At 43.9% G+C, this 19,722-nt stretch overlaps 1 protein-coding gene across 1 annotated transcript in view; it reads left to right on the top strand.

Annotated features, from left to right (window-relative positions):
* LOC126281894 (myrosinase 1-like) overlaps nt 1-19,722 on the top strand; it is a 63,497-nt gene that overhangs the window by 31,149 nt on the left and 12,626 nt on the right. Inside the window, exons 7-8 of the mRNA XM_049981212.1 lie at nt 389-536; nt 11,476-11,591. Coding sequence (XP_049837169.1) covers nt 389-536; nt 11,476-11,591 — 264 coding nt within the window. The remainder of the gene's footprint in view (nt 1-388; nt 537-11,475; nt 11,592-19,722) is intronic.

Here is a 19,722-nt window from a genome sequence, read left to right as displayed (position 1 = left end):
AATTTATGATTCTTTTTAAACACTTCCAGTTGACAGTGGTAGGATCCAACCCCACGTGACAAAAACACACAAACTACGAATAAAGTCTGTACTGCACCCTTGAGAACGTTGAACATGTCAGCCGAGGAGAGGAATAACAAGTATAATGCTCCTGGCATTAATATATCTTTTCATTTTTCATACAGAACTTTTTGCTATAACTGAAATAATATGTGATGACGTGTAATAAGTTTACAAAACTTCTAGATATATTTAAAAAACAGTATAGGTACTGCGAGATTATAAGTTATTTAGTCATGCAGTCTATCTGCGTTTTATTGTGTGCATCAATGATGCGTTTGAGGAAAGTGCACTGGTAATGAAAAACGTTTGTCTTGACATTCACCAGGTTGGGCTCTACGCACACCCTATCTTCAGCCAGGAGGGGGATTACCCGGCGGTGGTTCGTCAGAGGGTAGACGCTAACAGCGCAGCAGAGGGGCGTCCCCGCTCACGGTTACCAACTTTCACTCAGGAAGAGATTGAGTACCTCAGAGGTAAATATGCACCTATTAGCAACGTCATTTCCTTTAAAGCGGAATATAGAACAACTCATGCTGCGATTTCTTCCACACAACATAAAATTTAATGAGATTACTTTTTGCCTGTAGTTGCCTTAACTTTGCAACTTTTTCTACACCTACATATATACTCCGCTAGCTACAAAGCGGTGTGTGGTGGAGGGTACTATTCGCGCCAAAGCCCTATTTCCTCCCCTCTGTTCCACTCGCAGATCGCTCGAGGGAAAAAAACGACTGTCTGAACGCGTCAGACGAGCGCTAATTTCCATTATATTTGATTGGTGATAATTGCGCGATTTGAAAGTTGGTGGTAATAATATATGTTCTATATCCTCGGCAAAGATCGGAGTTTGGAATTTAGCGCGTCGTCTATCTGCAAGTGTGTCCCACTTCAAACTTTCTATGAGATTTGACACGCTCTCGCGATGACTAAAGGTACTAGTCACGAATCTTGCCGCTCTTCTTTGGACCTTCTGAATTTCTTAAATCAGACCCAACTGGTAAGGGTCCCATACAGACGAACAATACCCTAAGACTGGACGAACTAACGTATTGTAAGCAATTTCCTTTGTTGATGGACTGCATCGCTTCAGGATTCTATCAATAAACAGCACTTATGAGTACTTGTGTAATCTGATCGTTCTATTTGAGATCATTTCGAATAGTCTCACCCGGATACGTGATGGACGTTACCGCTTTCAAAGACTGGGCATTCATTTTGTACTTTAATGGGGACTTTCGCTTTCTTATACACAGTAGGTCACACTTACTAATATTGAGAGATAACTGCGTCATTACACCATGCATTTATTTTCTGCAAATCCTCATTGATTTGTTTCTTCTTCATGTTCTTCTTGTTCAAGCTCTTCTTCTTTTCCTTCTTCTTCTTCTTCTTCTTCTTCTTCCCCTTCTTCTTCTTCATCCGCCTCTTTGGAATCAATAGCTATGCTTTCTCAGTATGAGATGTTCTCAACGACAGTGTTCGACATTAATTGACTGTAGTATGATCTAAAGTATCAAAAAATAAAATCACTTCACTGGACTGAATGTAAAACATACACTGATGAACTCGTCTAACAGCGTTTGGACCGCCTTTGGAACGTACCTCACAGCAGCAGTCCTGTGCGGTTCAAATGGTTCAAATGGCTCTGAGCACTATGGGACTTAACATCTTAGGTCATCAGTCCCATAGACTTAGAACTACTTAAACCCAACTAACCTAAGGACATCACACACATCCATGCCCGAGGCAGGATTCGAACCTGCGACCGTAGCCGTCACGCGGTTGCGGACTGTAGCGCCTAGATCCGCAAGGCCACCGCGGCCGGCGTCCTGTGCGGCATGGATTGTAAAAGTTCTCCGCAGTTTTCTGGAGGTATGTGGAAGCAGAGGTGGCATGATCCCTGCTGGCTCGTATGTACAAATCTGGCGCCCAATAGCGCCCCAGAAGTGTTCCACGAGGCTCAGACTAGGTGAATTTGTTGGTCAAGACATCTACCAGTTCACTATCACGCTCCTCAAAACCAGATGAGCATGATTCTGGCTGCTTGCCTGCAACATTTATCCTGCTGGAAGAGGCTGTGGAGACATCAGGCACGAAGCGATGAAGGTGATTCACAATAATGATCATGTAGTTCACACCTGTCATGGTCCCTTCGATTACTGCTACGAGTACTACGGAAGATCAGGTGAATATCCCCTGTAGCACTAAAGGCTATTTCCGTATATTAAAAATATGGTTCGGATTGTTGTTATTTTGTAATTAAAGGCCTAAAGTCATTAAATTCCAAGATTTGGTCACATGATCGAAAACGCACTGTTATTGCTGAAGCTCTGATGGCGTCACATGCCAGGAGTAACACGAAGCTCTATTTGTGTAACGAGAGTGTTAGCCGTAGTTACTGGTACACATGTACATGAAATGTATTCGCAGCTGCGAATACGAACAACCGTCAGCTGCATAATGGGAAGACTTCAATGAAAATTTGAGCCGATATTTCCCACTTATCGCCAAGCGGTCGACTTACCCACGGGCTACCTGAGCACGACTCACGGTCAGACTCAAACGTCGGTACGTCGTCAACCACACATTATATAATCTGTACTCGTACGTCCATTATGTGTACTCCTGTACAGGGGAGACATTTTACTTGAAAGTCACTTGCTCAGTGTCGGCAGATAAATACGATACTTTCCCGGAAATCGTCTTAACTGGTTAATTATGTCATCTTATGTTCAGAACACTTTTATGTGATGCCGCTGACGTCACTGTCTAGTACTTCCGCTGCTTATTCACCTGTGTTACTCCGAATTATGATGCAATGTTCCTCGGAACATGCATCGTATCGAAGTTTTTTTTTTTCGTACGTTTTTGCAAACGGTGTAGTTACTTAGTGATGGAAAATGCGTTTCCAACTTCTAAGTAAAATTGGAAAGGAATTTTGTGAAGACTGACTGCGGAAACCTTCGGAAAGTTGATGCGTTTATGTTCTCTTCGTTCTTCGAAACAACCCAGATAATCAAGTTCCGGAAATAAGAAACATGAAAACTGCACTGCATGGCGACTGGGAAGGAAGTACTGTGACACAGCAATAAGTTGTAGAATTATGTTAAAAGTGAGGGAATCTGGAACTGTGTTATTTGTTCGGACCATGCTAAAGGTATCCCAAGGCTGCTTGTGAAAGCCTGCTCAATAAGACACGTTGGAAACATTTTGATTCAGAGGATAGTTCTGGCAGTTAATATCTGTAGTTGTTGCCAGAACTACTACTGTTTTCCATGTACCTCTTTTTTCAGTTTTCAAATGTTCTAACAGCGTCCTAACACTCGTGGGGATCTGCAGAGCACCATCGGCTTACATACTGCCATGTTCTGTTCCTCCGTGTCATTAATTTAAATCACCGGAAAATTAGCTCTACAAAATATGCCGTCTACGCAGTAGAACCTTAAAGTATCCATTGTTTTACTGCATATGTAAGTGATGCTGAAACACTGCGATCTAAAAGTGCTTAAGCAGGATCGACTTTCACTTTCTTATTACATTTCCTCGTGGGTTCCAAGCAGTGTTCAATTTTTCTCTTTGTCAGAATCACACAGCTTTACAACAGGTTCAATGGAAACTGTTGTAAGTGACGAATTATTGTCTTCGACGACTTGTTTGGGAAGTATAATGCGGTCGGAAGATGTTAAATGGTGTTCCAGAGTCATCCGAATTAGAGATACCTCACGCACAAAATACAGTTTCTTAACTCCAACTTTGTGATGTATCTCAAACTGATCAGGTGTAAAATGTAGTAACTGGCAATTTTATTGAAATGTCATATCATATAGAATTTAAAGCTACTACATAACTGTATTACGAATAAAGTAAACTTAAAAAGACGTCAGTGAGGAGAAGAGGAGGGGAAAAGAATGAGAATCGGTCTTGAAAATATTGCATTAGATGTTCAGCATACTATCTATTACGCTACAGGCTATAATGTGTTCATACAGATGATAATGATGTTGATGATTTTTGCTTTGTAGGGCACCCAACTGCGCGGTTATCAGCGCCCGTGTTCATACAGAGTGTCTGCTTACATCAAAATGATGCTTACAGAAATAAACTCACGTATTGAGAATTTAATACACTCCTGGAAATTGAAATAAGAACACCGTGAATTCATTGTCCCAGGAAGGGGAAACTTTATTGACACATTTCTGGGGTCAGATACATCACATGATCACATTGACAGAACCACAGGCACATAGACACAGGCAACAGAGCATGCACAATGTCGGCACTAGTACAGTGTATATCCACCTTTCGCAGCAATGCAGGCTGCTATTCTCCCATGGAGACGATCGTAGTGATGCTGGATGTAGTCCTGTGGAACGGCTTGCCATGACATTTCCACCTGTCGCCTCAGTTGGACCAGCGTTCGTGCTGGACTTGCAGACCGCGTGAGACGACGCTTCATACAGTCCCAAACATGCTCAATGGGGGACAGATCCGGAGATCTTGCTGGCCAGGGTAGTTGACTTACACCTTCTAGAGCACGTTGGGTGGCACGGGATACACGCGGACATGCATTATCCTTTTGGAACAGCAAGTTCCCTTGCCGGTCTAGGAATGGTAAAACGATGGGTTCGATGACGATTTGGATGTACCGTGCACTATTCAGTGTCCCCTCGACGATCACCAGAGGTGTACGGCCAGTGTAGGAGATCGCTCCCCATACCATGATGCCGGGTGTTGGCCCTGTGTGCCTCGGTCGTATGCAGTCCTCATTGTGGCGCTCACCTGTACGGCGCCAAACACGCATACGACCATCATTGGCACCAAGGCAGAAGCGACTCTCATCGCTGAAGACGACACGTCTCCATTCGTCCCTCCATTCACGCCTGTCACGACACCACTGGAGGCGGGCTGCACGATGTTGGGGCGTGAGCGGAAGACGGCCTAACGGTGTGCGGGACCGTAGCCCAGCTTCATGGAGACGGTTGCGAATGGTCCTCGCCGATACCCCAGGAGCAACAGTGTCCGTAATTTGCTGGCAAGTGGCGGTGCGGTCCCCTACGGCACTGCGTAGGATCCTACGGTCTTGGCGTGCATCCGTGCGTCGCTGCGGTCCGGTCCCAGGTCGACGGGCACGTGCACCTTCCGCCGACCACTGGCAACAACATCGATGTACTGTGGAGACCTCACGCCCCACGTGTTGAGCAATTCGTCGGTACGTCGACCCGGCCTCCCGCATGCCCACTATACGCCCTCGCTCAAAGTCCGTCAACTGCACATACGGTACACGTCCACGCTGTCGCGGCATGCTACCAGTGTTAAAGACTGCGGCCTAACGGTGTGCGGGACCGTAGCGGAGCTTCATGGAGACGGTTGCGAATGGTCCTCGCCGATACCCCAGGAGCAACAGTGTCCCTAATTTGCTGGGAAGTAGCGGTGCGGCCCCTACGGCACTGCGTAGTATCCTACGGTCTTGGCGTGCATCCGTGCGTCGCTGCAGTCCGGTCCCAGGTCGACGGGCACGTGCACCGTCCGCCGACCACTGGCAACAACATCGATGTACTGTGGAGACCTCACGCCCCACGTGTTGAGCAATTCGGCGGTACGTCGACCCGGCCTCCCGCATGCCCACTATACGCCCTCGCTCAAAGTCCGTCAACTGCACATACGGTTCACGTCCACGCTGTCGCGGCATGCTACCAGTGTTAAAGACTGCGATGGAGCTCCGTATGCCACGGCAAACTGGCTGACACTGACGGCGGCGGTGCACAAATGCTGCGCAGCTAGCGCCATTCGACGGCCAATACCGCGGTTCCTGGTGTGTCCGCTGTGCCGTGTGTGTGATCATTGCTTGTACAGCCCTCTCGCAGTGTCCGGAGCAAGTATGGTGGGTCTGACACACCGGTGTCAATGTGTTCTTTTTTCCATTTCCAGGAGTGTATTAATGAGCGAGTTGTTACTAAATTTTACTTATCTTCTCATTCTTTGGAACGCTCAAAAACAATTTTTTTCCGGAGTTTCATACTGTAGATGTATTTGTTCAATGGGGTACTACCAGCCAATTTTCCGAAAAGTAAATTCCAAAACGAAGTACTGCGAATTAGCAGCGGAAGTACTAGACAGAGGCAAAAAACATGACTTGTGAGACCAGGTGAGACGTTTCCATTGACCCATGGTCCATTCTCGACGATCTCGTGCTCGATGAGGTTGGGTCGTCATGGTAACACCGCGCGGTCGTCTGCTGCGAACTGCTGTGTTAACAATGTGCGCCGAGCCGTGTGCTCCGAAACACTCACGCCTGTACCAGCAACACCGTACGCCGTCGTTAAATCTGCCCCCTACTGCCGCGTCCGTAGCTCGTGGTCGTGCGGTAGCGTTCTCGCTTCCCGCTTCCGGGTTCCCGGGTTCGATTCCCGGCGGGGTCAGGGATTTTCTCTGTCTCGTGATGACTGGGTGTTTTCTGATGTCCTTAGGTAAGTTAGGTTTAAGTAGTTCTAAGTTCTAGTGGGCTGATGACCATAGCTGTTAAGTCCCATAGCGCCCTACTGCCGCCTACCCTCCTATGCAGAGCGAGCGAGGCTTCGACTTCCATGTTCTGCAATGAAGAGTGGGCATCCTTTGTCTGCTCGCGGTGTCATAAACCCTTCAACACATGGATTCTCATGACAGTAACACCCCATCAGCCAACCAGGTTCGCCGTTTCCGGGATCCACGTTCCCAGATGCGGGATCACAACAATCGGTCCTAGGTCAAAGTTTGTTTTCCCCATTTGGACCCCCGTGTCGTCGCTGGAAAGATAGTACAGCGTCTTTTCGTCGCCTGTTGATTTTCCTTGGCGCGCTCGCAGCACCAGGAGGCGGCATTCGGCCCCGCAATGTGGGTTGTTTGGGGGAGGAGAGCAGCCATCGAGGTCATCGGTCTCACCTGATTAAGGAAGGGAAGTCAGCAGTGCCCTTTGACAGGAACCATCCCGGCATTTACCTGAAGCGATTTAGGGAAATCACGGAAAACCTAAATCAGGGTGTCCGGATGCGGGATTGAACCGGCGTCCTCCCGAATGAGAGTCCAGTGTGCTAACCACTGCGCCACCTCGCTCGGTGCCCCGCAGCGGGCAGTCGCCGTTACAGTCTGCACCCGTACCTGTCTTGGACTAGATATTCCACAAATTAAGTATGTTCTTGTCTTAACTGCTAATATTTAACTCTATCGTTGCTAGTTTCGATGCTGTAGTGCTATCCTCAAACATTCCTTTGTAAATGTAAGTAGAGATTCAAGACTTGAGAATGCCTTTCCGACCCTGAAATTAGTCGGAAAACTTTTTGTATATGTATTTCGTTATTATTGAGTCCGCGTAATTCATCCTTTCACATGCCTTCATTAGGAACGTTATTTGTAGTAGAAGAAAATGGATTAGCAACGACATTCAAAGTACCATGTCAAATTTGCCACAGGCCTGAATCTCTTCTCCCCCTAAGAAATGGAAAAACTAAACTGTTAAAATATACTTCATGGGAGATGAAAAACTGGAGGTAGATCGAAATTATGATTCTGTAGAGTGAGTAAAGTATGGTATAGTACTGAACCTTCAAAGAATGATTCACGAACACAACGAGCTAATCCGTTTTGGCGCACTGTTCGTGAATTGAAATGAAGGATGCTCTCAAAACTCCTCAACTTTTCATTTAAATCCACACTCTCGAGATAATCAAAATTTAAAAATAGAAGTAATGTCAGTGAACGTCAAGAAAAGAAATGAAATACTTGCAGCATCCTATTTCGAGTTTAAAAATTGGTGTTTGCTCGATTTTCACATCCAAAAGTTGAACTATTGTCCACGATTTTTGATTAAACCATATTCAGCCTACACCTCAGTTTTCCACTGCATTCGAGTAAAATTTCAGGGGAAATTCAATACAGATCAGGATGATATATGTGCATAAATATATATGTGAAATATGTATGTCTGTATGCTGCGCAGCCACAGGCAGAAAGCTGGTTTTTCACGCTCTTTTATTTGCCACTGGGTTCCACCTTCACTGCTTGTCTGATGTAGAAGAATGATTTGAGAATGTGTCTAAGATCTGGAAACTAGCAGTAAAGAGAGAAATATAAATATAGAAAATAAATACAACAAATTCTAGCAATGAAACTGTTACTTCCAGAAACATGAAACTGCATTTGTCGCCACGCATTCTGTAACTGAGAGTGTTGTGTCTTAGAACAACTTCCACACTTCGTCCCTAGCTAATCTTGTAGTAGAAGCCAAATATACTTTCCTACTTCATTTTGAAATAATAGCATACAATTTATGTAAGCTGTCGCTTTTTTCTGAAATTGCAAACCTTACCTCCTGGAGAAAAGTTTCGTCTAAATGTGAATAACGGATTCAATGTACAACTTGATCGTATGCCGAAATACAAATATGCTATTTAAATTTAAAAGAGTTGCAACCGAGAAAATCTTCCCAGTACTGTCTTGCATTATTAATCTGTTACACACCAATAATCACTTGGAGAAATCTAATTGAGGAAAATTATTATCAACCACCGGCTTTAAGTTAAAAACATTTTGAAACGGAAGCTATTGGCAGCCAGCACAGACTTCCACTTTCAAGGCAGGAAAAATTGTTAAGACATTAGAAAGACTCGTTTCATTTGCAGAAATGTTCCATGATAGTGCACCTTCTGTTTCGAGGTACAAGATGGCGCACGGTCGACGACATGCAATGTTATCCAAACAGCATTAATACATCATACAACACTTAAACTACCTATGTAAACGTTGCACGAAACACAACCTCATGTCTCACAACAACAGAAACAGTAGAAAGTGTCGGAAGCTTCTTCTATCGGTTTCAAGTGCGCATTTTTTTAACTGGTTTAAAATCAATCAGTAGATTGGAACATGGACCAGGAAACATCATGAGTTGCTAGGTACACTATCCTACAACTTCAGTTTCAGTGTCGCCTAACTGTGTAATGCGATGTGAACGTAATTATTGTATTTTAAAATATTAATAATTGACAAAACTGCACCCTTCATGACAATGCGAACCATTTCGTATATTTTATATGTGTAACAGTTCAAAATCAGGATGTCCAAATCACTGCAAGTGTTATTAAAGTATGGTATGCCCCTCGTTCGTTTTCTTCAGCGTTTACTCAGCCTACAGGAAGATGCACTAATGACGGATATTTGGGATTTCCTGCAACCGGAAATTGTTTTTGGATTACTTCTTGGGCCAGACGCCCTTCGTGGTGCCACAAACGTCAGTCACCCTAAGACAGGGACGATGTGTGTACCACTACTTTGCAAAATGTACTGATATTGTGAAGTGTGCTTTCATATAACAGCTCTTTGGGTGTTATGTTTTGGAGGTGCAGTTAATCTTCAGAGAAGTGTGGAAAGCCGTCTGCAATCGACCGTTAGGTTTTTGGGTGCATTTCTCTGCCTCGTGATGACTGGGTGTTGTGTGCTGTCCTTAGGTTAGTTAGGTTTAAGTAGTTCTAAGTTCTAGGGGACTGATGACCATAGCTGTTAAGTCCCATAGTGCTCAGAGCCATTTTTTAGGTGCACTAGAGCAACAGCCTTTCATCAAGCTCGTGGAATACCCCTGTCCCACAAGTCAACCTTCTGCACATTAAGTTCGACAAGACTGTCGAATTATTCAGATCCATCTCACAGAGTGCTGTGTGTAGCAATTTCCTGCAGTGAGGCACTACATTGGTCCAACACTTTTGTTCAGTAGTTTATTGAGTTTTAATTCCACTGTGTTTGTCAATGGAGCGTAGGAGGAAAATATTATCTTTACTATCATTAGGGAAGCTAAACGTTGGGCGTCGAAGATTCTGTTGGTAACTTCTACTCATATTCAGACTGCCCAGTAACTATTCACGAGACACTTTCATACATATGAATACGTTCAGCGCTACGTTTAGGTCCAAACTGGCGTGGGTCCATGACGACAGCACACCTTCGTAGCGTAACAGCAGCCTCCTAACGGGGACTGTGACCGTGTGGAACTCCTAGCGTGTAACCCGGAGCGCGCGGTCAAAGTGATGTTTCAGCTTATTACCTGGCGGAATTTTGGCGTGAGAGGTATTTCCAAACGATAATTCGGAAGAGGATAGAGTTGTGCAGCTGAATGGTTGCTGGTTCTGTGGATTCAAGATATTTAGAGGATACTTCTAGCAAGCGTCGAACGGAATTACTTTTCAAAATGGTGGATTGCGTTAGAGGATGTAGTGTAGGGTCTCTGTAATCAACTCTTTACATGAATTGTAAGATTTTGAGAAGCTATTTGTCTCATGTTGTTTCACACAGAATCAAGTCCAAAATGTGACTGCAATCGATAGTTTTACTTATAATTTAAGACTGTTAACTATTTCGCCTACTAAATGAATGACATGAGAGCACAGCCAGAAAAACAGCCGCGAAACGAGGTGAAAAGTTTTGCGGTAATTTTATGAGGTAACAGCTGCGTTCCTCGTAGATTTGTTAAACTTTCAGCATAGTTTCAGGACATCTTAAAACTATTATCTTACCTCGTTTTAAGAGAGCTGAAAGTGCCGTTTCAAAAGTGCTTACATGATTTGTAGGATTAAGTTAGTGTTGTGTACATAGTTCCGCGTAGTCAGCGCGTACACAACTTTCCCACTAGAGCGCATCCCGCTAAGCACAGTAGTGCAGGCTCAGCGCTCGTCCGTCTCCGCACTACGAGATGGCGCTGCCATAGAGACGGACCAAATTCTGCTTCCGCCGATCCGCGTACTAATATGTAACGCAGCCAATGAGATTGCTGCTAACGTAGGACCTTTTATCTTCGCAGATCACACTCGCGCAGTGATACATGAATGCGCGAGGTATTATAACGAGTGTACAGACCTCCGATTAGTCAGTCGGCATTAGTCTGTACCAGTCTGCGTTAGTCTGTACCAGTCTGTAGCAGTCTATAGTCAAGTTTCAGTCTGCGCCTAATAGTATTACCGTATTCCTGTACATAGCCATGAAGATAATGTATAGACACTTTTGTCAAGTATCAGAGATATATGTGAGAATAAGATTAATGTGCCAGAAACAAGTTAAGTAATTTTTATGCTTGTTATTATTTTAATAAATGTGTGTGAAAATTAATCAAGTTCTGTTTAAAGTTGGTCACCGTCAGTCTGCTACTATAAGCGTGCAAGTGGTATTTCTATCGTCTGACCTAACGGCAGATGATAAACACGCCACGATAAGAGCACAAGATATATTGCTGACACTCGCCTACTTCGTTAGAGCGACAAGTCAAATAATCTGATGGTGTGTGTACTGAAGGTCTTATAGTACGCACACCACAGTTAGTGATTTTATTATTTGTAGATATGTTTAAAAGTCCGGAAATTATGTTCATCTAGCAGAAATGAAACTCTGTTGCAGGTGCGTCTGACTTTCTTGGAGTGAATCATTATTTAACGAGCTATGTGAAAACAAGCGACTTTTGGAGTTCACCGTCCAAACGGCACGACTCTGGTGCCCTCAGTGTCAATATTGGGGTAAGTAAGCTGTAGAAGTCCGGCGCAGCGTTTCCAGCCGTGCTTTGGGCGGTTTGTAATTTTAAGCGGTGTTCGGTATTGGATCAGTTGAAATATGTTACTGAAATTTCGTCTTAACACCTGTCGTCGATATGTTATGACGTCAAAGCTGCGGAACAGTACAGACACTGAACAGACAACACATTATGACCGCGTTCTCAATAGTGCGTGGGATCTCCTTCGGAACACAAAACAATAGTGATTCTGGGTAGCATGCTTTCGCCTGGTCCTTGCACGTCTACGTAAAAATCACGGAAATATCGTGGACTAAGGTTTGTGGGCGCAAAGATGGCGTCAGAAAACTTCGCGGACGTGCTCCATTTCGATCAGATGAATTAGGCTGCGAAGATATCGACGTGTGTTGATTATCGTGCCCCTCAAAGCACTGAAACACTATTCTGGCCTCATGATATGGACAGTTATCTTACTGGAAGATGCCACCGCCGTTGGGGAAAGACATCAAACGTGAAGGGATGCAGTCTGTCCGCAGTAATGTTCACGTAGTTTGCAGCAGTGACAATGCTTTCGCATACTACGACAGGTCGATTTGAAGCCCTGGCGGGTGCCCTCCATATCATAATTCACACACCAAGAAAAGTTTTGCATCATCCTGGTTCCCAGAACTCCTGAAGATAGACGTTGACTGTGGATGTTGTATCACAGACACAGCCACCTTGACTGTTCAGAGATGTCACTAAACCCGGCCAAAGATGTAAACAACCTTGAATGAGCAGCGCCTATTAGACGGAGGGGGTCCGATAGCCGGTCGGTTCCAGTCATTCCACCAGGAAGTTGGTACACGGCTCGTGTTGTCTGTAGTTCAACCATGCCTAGACGGTCAATACTGTGGTTCGATCGCCTCCGCATTGTTACTTTGTGCCAGGAAGGGCTCTAAACAAGGGTAATGTCCAGGCATATCGGAGAGAACGAAAGCGATGTCGTTCGGACATGGAGGAGGTACAGAGAGACAGGAACTGTCATTGACATGGCTCGTGGAAGGCACAGTAACGGCTGTACATTACGTGAATGCCATCCTCCGACCGATAGCGCAACCATATCAGCAGCATATTGGCGAGGCATTCGTCTTCATGGACGGCAATTCGCGCCCTCATCGTGTACATCTTGTGAATGACTTCCTTCAGGATAACAACATCGCTCGACTAGAGTGGCCATCACGTTCTCCACACATGAACCCTATCAAACATGCCTGGAATGCATTGAAAAGGACTGTTTATGGACGACTTGATCCACCAACCACTCTGAGGGATCTACGCCGAATCGCCGTTGAGGAGTGGGACAATCTGGACCAACAGTGCATTGATGAACTACTGGATAGTATGCCACGACGAATAGAGACATGCATCAACGCAAGATGACGTGCTCCTGGGTATTAGAGGTACCGGTATGTACAGCAATCTGGACCACCACCTCTGAAGAACTCGCTGTTTGGTGGTACAACATCAATGTGTGGTTTTCATGAGCAACGAAAACGGCGGAAATGATGTTTTTGTTGATGTTGTTGTTGTTGTGGTCTTCAGTCCTGAAACTGGTTTGATGCAGCTCTCCATGCTACTCTATCCTGTGCAAGCTTCTTCATTTCCCAGTACCTACTGCAACCTACATCCTTCTGAATCTGCTTAGTGTATACATCTCTTGGTCTCCCTCTACGATTTTTACCCTCCACGCTGCCCTCCAATACTAAATTGGTGATCCCTTGATGCCTCAGAACATGTCCTACCAACCGATCCCTTCTTCTGGTCAAGTTGTGCCACAAACTTCTCTTCTCCCGAATCCGATTCAATACTTCCTCATTAGTTATGTGATCTACCCATCTAATCTTCAGCATTCTTCTGTAGCACCACATTTCGAAAGCTTCTATTCTCTTCTTGTCCAAACTATTTATCATCCATGATTCACTTCCATACATGGCTACACTCCATACAAATACTTTCAGAAATGACTTCCTGACACTTAAATCTATACTCGATGTTAACAAACTTCTGTTCTTCAGAAACGCTTTCCTTGCCATTGCCAGTCTACATTTTATATCCACTCTACTTCGACCATCATCAGTTATTTTGCTCCCCAAATATCAAAACTTGTTTACTACTTTAAGTGTCTCACTTCCTAATCTAATTCCCTCAGCATCACCCGACTTTATTCGACTACATTCCATTATCCTCGTTTTGCTTTTGTTGATGGTCATCTTATATCCTCCTTTCAAGACACTGTCCATTCCGTTCAGATGCTCTTCCAAGTCCTTTGCTGTCTCTGACAGAATTACGATGTCATCAGCGAACCTCAAAGTTTTTATTTCTTCTCCATGGACTTTAATACCTACTCCGAATTTTACTTTTCTTTCCTTCACTGCTTGCTCAATATACAGATTGAATAACATCGGGGATAGACTACAGCCCTGTCTTACTCCCTTCCCAACCACTGCTTCACTTTCATGTCCCTCAACTCTTATAACTGCCATCTGGTTTCTGTACAAATTGTAAATAGCCTTTCGTTCCCTGTATTTTACCCCTGCCACCTTCAGAATTTGAACGAGAGTATTCCAGTCAACATTGTCAAAAGCTTTCTCTAAGTCTACAAATTTTAGAAACGTAGGTTTGCCCTTCCTTAATCTAGCTTCTAAGATAAGTCGTAGGGTCAGTATTGCCTCACGTGTTCCAACATTTCTACGGAATCCAAACTGATCTTCCTCATGGTCGGCTTCTACTAGTTTTTCCATTCGTCTTTAAAGAACTCGCGTTAATATTTTGCAGCTGTGACTTATTAAACTGATAGTTCGGTAATTTTCACATCTGTCAACACCTGCTTTCTTTGGGATTGGAATTATTATGTTCTTCTGGAAGTCTGAGGGTATTTCGCCTGTCTCATACATCTTGCTCACCAGATGGTAGAGTTTTGTCAGGACTGGCTCTCACAAGGCCGTCAGTAGTTCCAATGGAATGTTGTCTACTCCAGGGGCCTTGTTTCGACTCAGGTCTTTCAGTGCTCTGTCAAACTCTTCACGCAGTATCGTATCTCCCATTTCATCTTCATCTACATCCTCTTCCATTTCCATAATATTGTCCTCAAGTACATCAACCTTGTATAGACCCTCTATATACTCCTTCCACCTTTCTGCTTTCCCTTCTTTGGTTAGATCTGGGTTTCCATCTGAGCTCTTAATATTCATACAAGTGGTCCTCTTTTCTCCAAAGGCCTCTTTAATTTTCCTGTAGGCAGTATCTATCTTACCCCTAGTGAGATAAGCCTCTACATACTTACATTTGTCCTCTAGCCATCCCTGCTTAGCCATTTTGCACTTCCTGTCGATGTCATTTTTGAGACGTTTGTATTCCTTTTTGCCTGCTTCATTTACTGCATTTTTATATTTTCTCCTTTCATCAATTAAATTCAATACTTCTTCTGTTACCCAAGGATTTCTACTAGCCCTCGTCTTTTTACCTACTTGATCCTCTGCTGCCTTCACTACTTCATCCCTTAAAGCTACCCATTCTTCTTTTATTTTATTTCTTTCCCCCATTCCTGTCAATTGCTCCCTTATGCTCTCCTTGAAACTCCGTACAACCTCTGTTTCTTTTAGTTTATCCAGGTCCCATCTCCTTACATTCCCACCTTTTTGCAGTTTCTTCAGTTTTAATCTACAGGTCCTAACCAACAGATTGTGGTCAGAGTCCACATCTGCCCCTGAAAATGTCGTTTTTGTTGATATCTATTCCAATTTTCTATACATGTTTCGGAACTCTCGGAACCGAGGTGATGCAAGACTTTCTTTGATGTGTGTACTACTGATATCGGCCTACATTATTAGGACTCTGTGTCTTTAGAATAGCAGTTCTCCTGTATGACAGTGAATCCAAATACGAGCATCATTCTGGAGTCCTTGAATCATCATTTCCATCGACCCACGCTTCTCTTCCGACGATACGGTGAACAAAATTTCAGAAAAATGGCTGTTCGAAAAGAAGTAATTAAAGCTCTCCAACCAAATAACATTACGCCAGAGAAAAACGATGAAAACCAGCGGATGAAGTTCACAATTTCTATCTGTTTTATTGAAAGAAAATAACCTATCAGACCGGTAAGATTTTACAGAAATGTAACATCAGATGTCAGGTCAAGCCATCAGATTGGTAAAGGATAAAGGTTCTTCGCTGTCGGTATGTGGGGCATGCAAAATTACTTGTAAGTCTGCATTGGAACTAAAAAGAGAAGTATAAATACGCCTCTGAAGTAAAACAAAAGTTTTTGTCTACTAGGGAAAGGAGAAAAATCTGCTGCAGCAGAACACGCTCCTCAAGCTGGAAACCATGATGGTAAATTTTCCGGGACAAAATTTTACCTACATTGAAGAACTATGATAGACAAGCTTCTAGGACTTGTAGAAGGGAGTGAGTACCTAATACGAGGGTCACTCGTAAAGAAATGTGCACTATTTTTTTTTAATCCATCTTTTATACTACATGTTTGAAAGTTTTATAGTGTGTAGATCCATCCTTTAGGAACAATATTTTCATTTCTCCACATAATTTCCATCCCTCTCAACTGCCTTACGCCATCTCGGAACCAGCGCCTGTATACCTGCACGGTAAAATTCTGGAACAACCTGTTGGAGCCACTGTTTGGCAGCGTGCACAAGGGAGTCATCATCTTCAAACCTTGTTGCATGAAGAGAGTCTTTCAGTTTCCCAAAGAGATTATAGTAACATAGAGCCAGGCCAGGACTATAAGGCTGGTGTTTCAGTGTTGTCCATCCGAGTTTTGTGATCGCTTCCATGGTTTTTTGACTGACATGTAGCCGTGCATTGTCGTGCAACAGCAAAACATACTGCTTTTGCCGATGTGGTCGAACATGACTCAGTCGAGCTTAATGTTTCTACAGTGTCATCACATATGCATCAGAATTTATGGTGGTTCCACTTGGCAGGATGTCCACGAGCAAGAGTCCTTTGGATTTGAAAAAGACCATTGCCATAACTTTTCCAGCAGAAGGTGCGGTTTTGAATTTTTTTTTCTTGGATGAATTTGCATGATGCCACTCTATTGATTGCCTCTTCGTCTCTGTTGAAGAATGATGGAGCCATGTTCCATCACTTGTCACAATTCTTCCAAGAAATTCATCTCCACCATTCTCGTACTGTTCCAAGAGTTCGCTGGATACCGTTTTTCTTGCTTCTTTGTGAGCCACTGTCAACATCCTGGGAACACATCTGGCACAAACCTTTTTTAACGCCAACACTTTCAGTATTCTGCGAACACTTCCTTTCCCTATTCCAACGTAGCGTGATAATTCGTTCACTGTGATGCGTCTGTCAGCAGTCAGCAATTCGTTAACTCTCTGCACATTGTCTGGAGTATGTGCAGTACGAGGCCTGCCGCTGCGAGGACAATCCTCAATATTGCAGCGCCTGCTTTCATCACGTAACCTGCTTGCCCACTGACTAACTGTACTGCGATCGACAGCATCATCTCCATACACCTTTTTCAACCTCTTGTGGATGTTTCCCACTGTCTCATTTTCACAGCACAGGAATTCCATGACAGCAATTTTAATGGCCAGCAGTGTATTAGAGTTTTGGTACTATTTAAATAGCAAGGGTGATTCCGTGATAACGTTAAAACTTTCAAGGATGATGTACACGAATGCATGTATCAATTGAAGTTGTGGGTCCCTGTAGCGTAAACGAATGAGTCGACAACTATAACCGTACTGATATCTCTTGTAGTGGAATATATGTACCGGTGTTGTTGTTACTAAGACTGTAGTGTAGGCAACTTCCAGAGGTGGTAGTATGGATCAAAACCGGTAAACAAGGGCCCTAAAATGCACAGCTACGAAGCCATGAGCACTTGTACATCTTCGCTAGAGCGTAACACATCTCCTCTATAGAACAAATGATCATAGCTCTCAACGTATGCATTTCAAGTTTACTGTACGTTTTATCTTGTTTTGGTCCATACTGCCGTCTCTGAAAGTTGCCTATCCTACAGTCTTGGCAACAACAACACCGGTACGTATATTCCACTGTCAGTGGTATCAGTACGGTTTTCGCTTGTGGTTGTCGACTCATTCGTTTTCGCTATAGGGACTCATAACTCAAAGTGATACACTTATCCTCCTCCCTCATACTACAAAGTTTGTAACATCATCACGGAATTACCCCTTGTACACGTACATACATTTCAGGTGCAGGCCCGCAAAACACAGACGCTCTGTAGCGTCGCTAGGTGACGTTTCCGGTCAGTGGTTCCTATAAAAAATACCATGTACTCACTTCCTTCCAAAAGTCCTAGAAGTTTGTAAGGGAAATTTCCGCACACCCTGTACACCGAAGCCCTCGAAATACAGGGCATAACGGATATACTTGTAGATATTTTTATATGTGGTACCTTAAAATGTACACACATTATTTTGCTGTTTTTTTTTCTCTGCACCGGACAGTCTTCCCACAAACACGTCACAAACTCTACGACCTGATTTTTTCTGCACTATCGAAATCTCACCACCAAATGGACTACACCCGTCAGTAGATACTAAAGACAAACAACTGTGAATCCACGCGTCCAACATCTCTTCTGCTGCCCAGGGGAAAATATGCTTCAATGGCTTCCTCTTGCACACATATACTTGGAGGTACAAACCAACTTAAAACACACTACTCCTAATAGCTATAATTATTAGTCTGCATATAAAATAAATACCGATGTAGTGTTTTTCAATACAGTGCTCTCAGTGAGCAGTAAAAAATCTGCACTTAACATCCATTACACACCGTATATAAACATGGCGACAACTCAGATTTCACAGAAAAGAAGAAGCCATGAAACTTAGTGTTGTATGGACAGCGGATCTCCAGTATTTATTGACAAGTTTTATCTTTGTCTGACCAAAGTTCGATAGTTAAGTTTTTATGTTCGACTACGATTATCTTTGCCTATCATTTGTAAATGTTTACCACAGCTCCTTCTCGTGATATTCGTATAGCTGTCCATCTGCCTACCGCCCAGTCGCAAAAAGTCAGCAGAACTAGGAGTACCTCTGATGATGGTCAACGTAGCTCTGTACAAAAAGTGTGGAGTGGAAAAGTTTCATGTCTGACGATCATACAACTCATAAGATTAAATCAACAACGAAGACAACAGCTCATGAAAACCGTCATTGTATGGTGTTGATAAATCCAACAAGTTTCACACCGAGCAGTTCACTAGTAGAGGCTCATGCACGTGGTGAAATGAAGTAGGTGTTATTAATACATGGAAAGGTCTAGAGTGTGAGTCAGATGGCCGGTGATGATGATGGAGATGGGGGTGCATGTAGTGAGGCTATGAGCACTACTTACACGAGCACCTGTCTGATATCACACCTGTGGAAAAATCTGAAGCATCCAGTGGCCTTTCCGATAAAGGCAGACGAAGAAAGTGAAGGGAGTGTAAAGCTGTAGTTCTGGAGGGGACAGATATCACCCTCTTTGGATAACACAGATGGAGAAGCAATGAGACATCCCTTCATATAAATTCCGAATGGTTCCCAGATGAACATTCTAGCATTATTATTAGAATCACGTGCCAAAACCATCAATCAGGCGTATACACACTGATGCGCCAAAGAAACTGGTATAGGCATGCGTATTCAAATACAGAGATATGTAAACGGCCAGAATACGGCGCTGCGGTCGGCAACGCCTACATAAGACGATAAGTATCTGGCGCTGTTGTTAGATCGGTTACTGCTGCTACAGTGGCCGAATATCAAGATTTAAGTGAGTTTGAAAGTGGTAGTACAGTCGGCGCTCGAGCGATGGAACACAACATCTCCGAGGTAGCGATGAAGAGGAGATTTTCCCGTGCGACCATTTCACGAGTGTACCGTGAATATCAGGGATCCGATAAAGCATCAAATCTCCGACATCGCTGCGGCAGGAAAGAGATCCTGCAAGAATGGGACCAACGGCAACTGAAGAGAATCGTTCAATGTGACAGAAGTGCAACCCTTCCGCAAATTGCTGCAGATTTCATTGTAAGGCCATCAACAAGTAACTGCGTGCGAACCATTCAACGAAACATCATCGACATGTGC

The sequence above is a fragment of the Schistocerca gregaria genome, chromosome 7, assembly GCF_023897955.1.
Source record: "Schistocerca gregaria isolate iqSchGreg1 chromosome 7, iqSchGreg1.2, whole genome shotgun sequence".
Taxonomy (NCBI): Eukaryota; Metazoa; Arthropoda; class Insecta; order Orthoptera; family Acrididae; genus Schistocerca; species Schistocerca gregaria.
The sequence above is the reverse complement of the archived record's forward strand: the minus strand, read 5'-3'. Positions and strand labels throughout refer to the sequence as shown.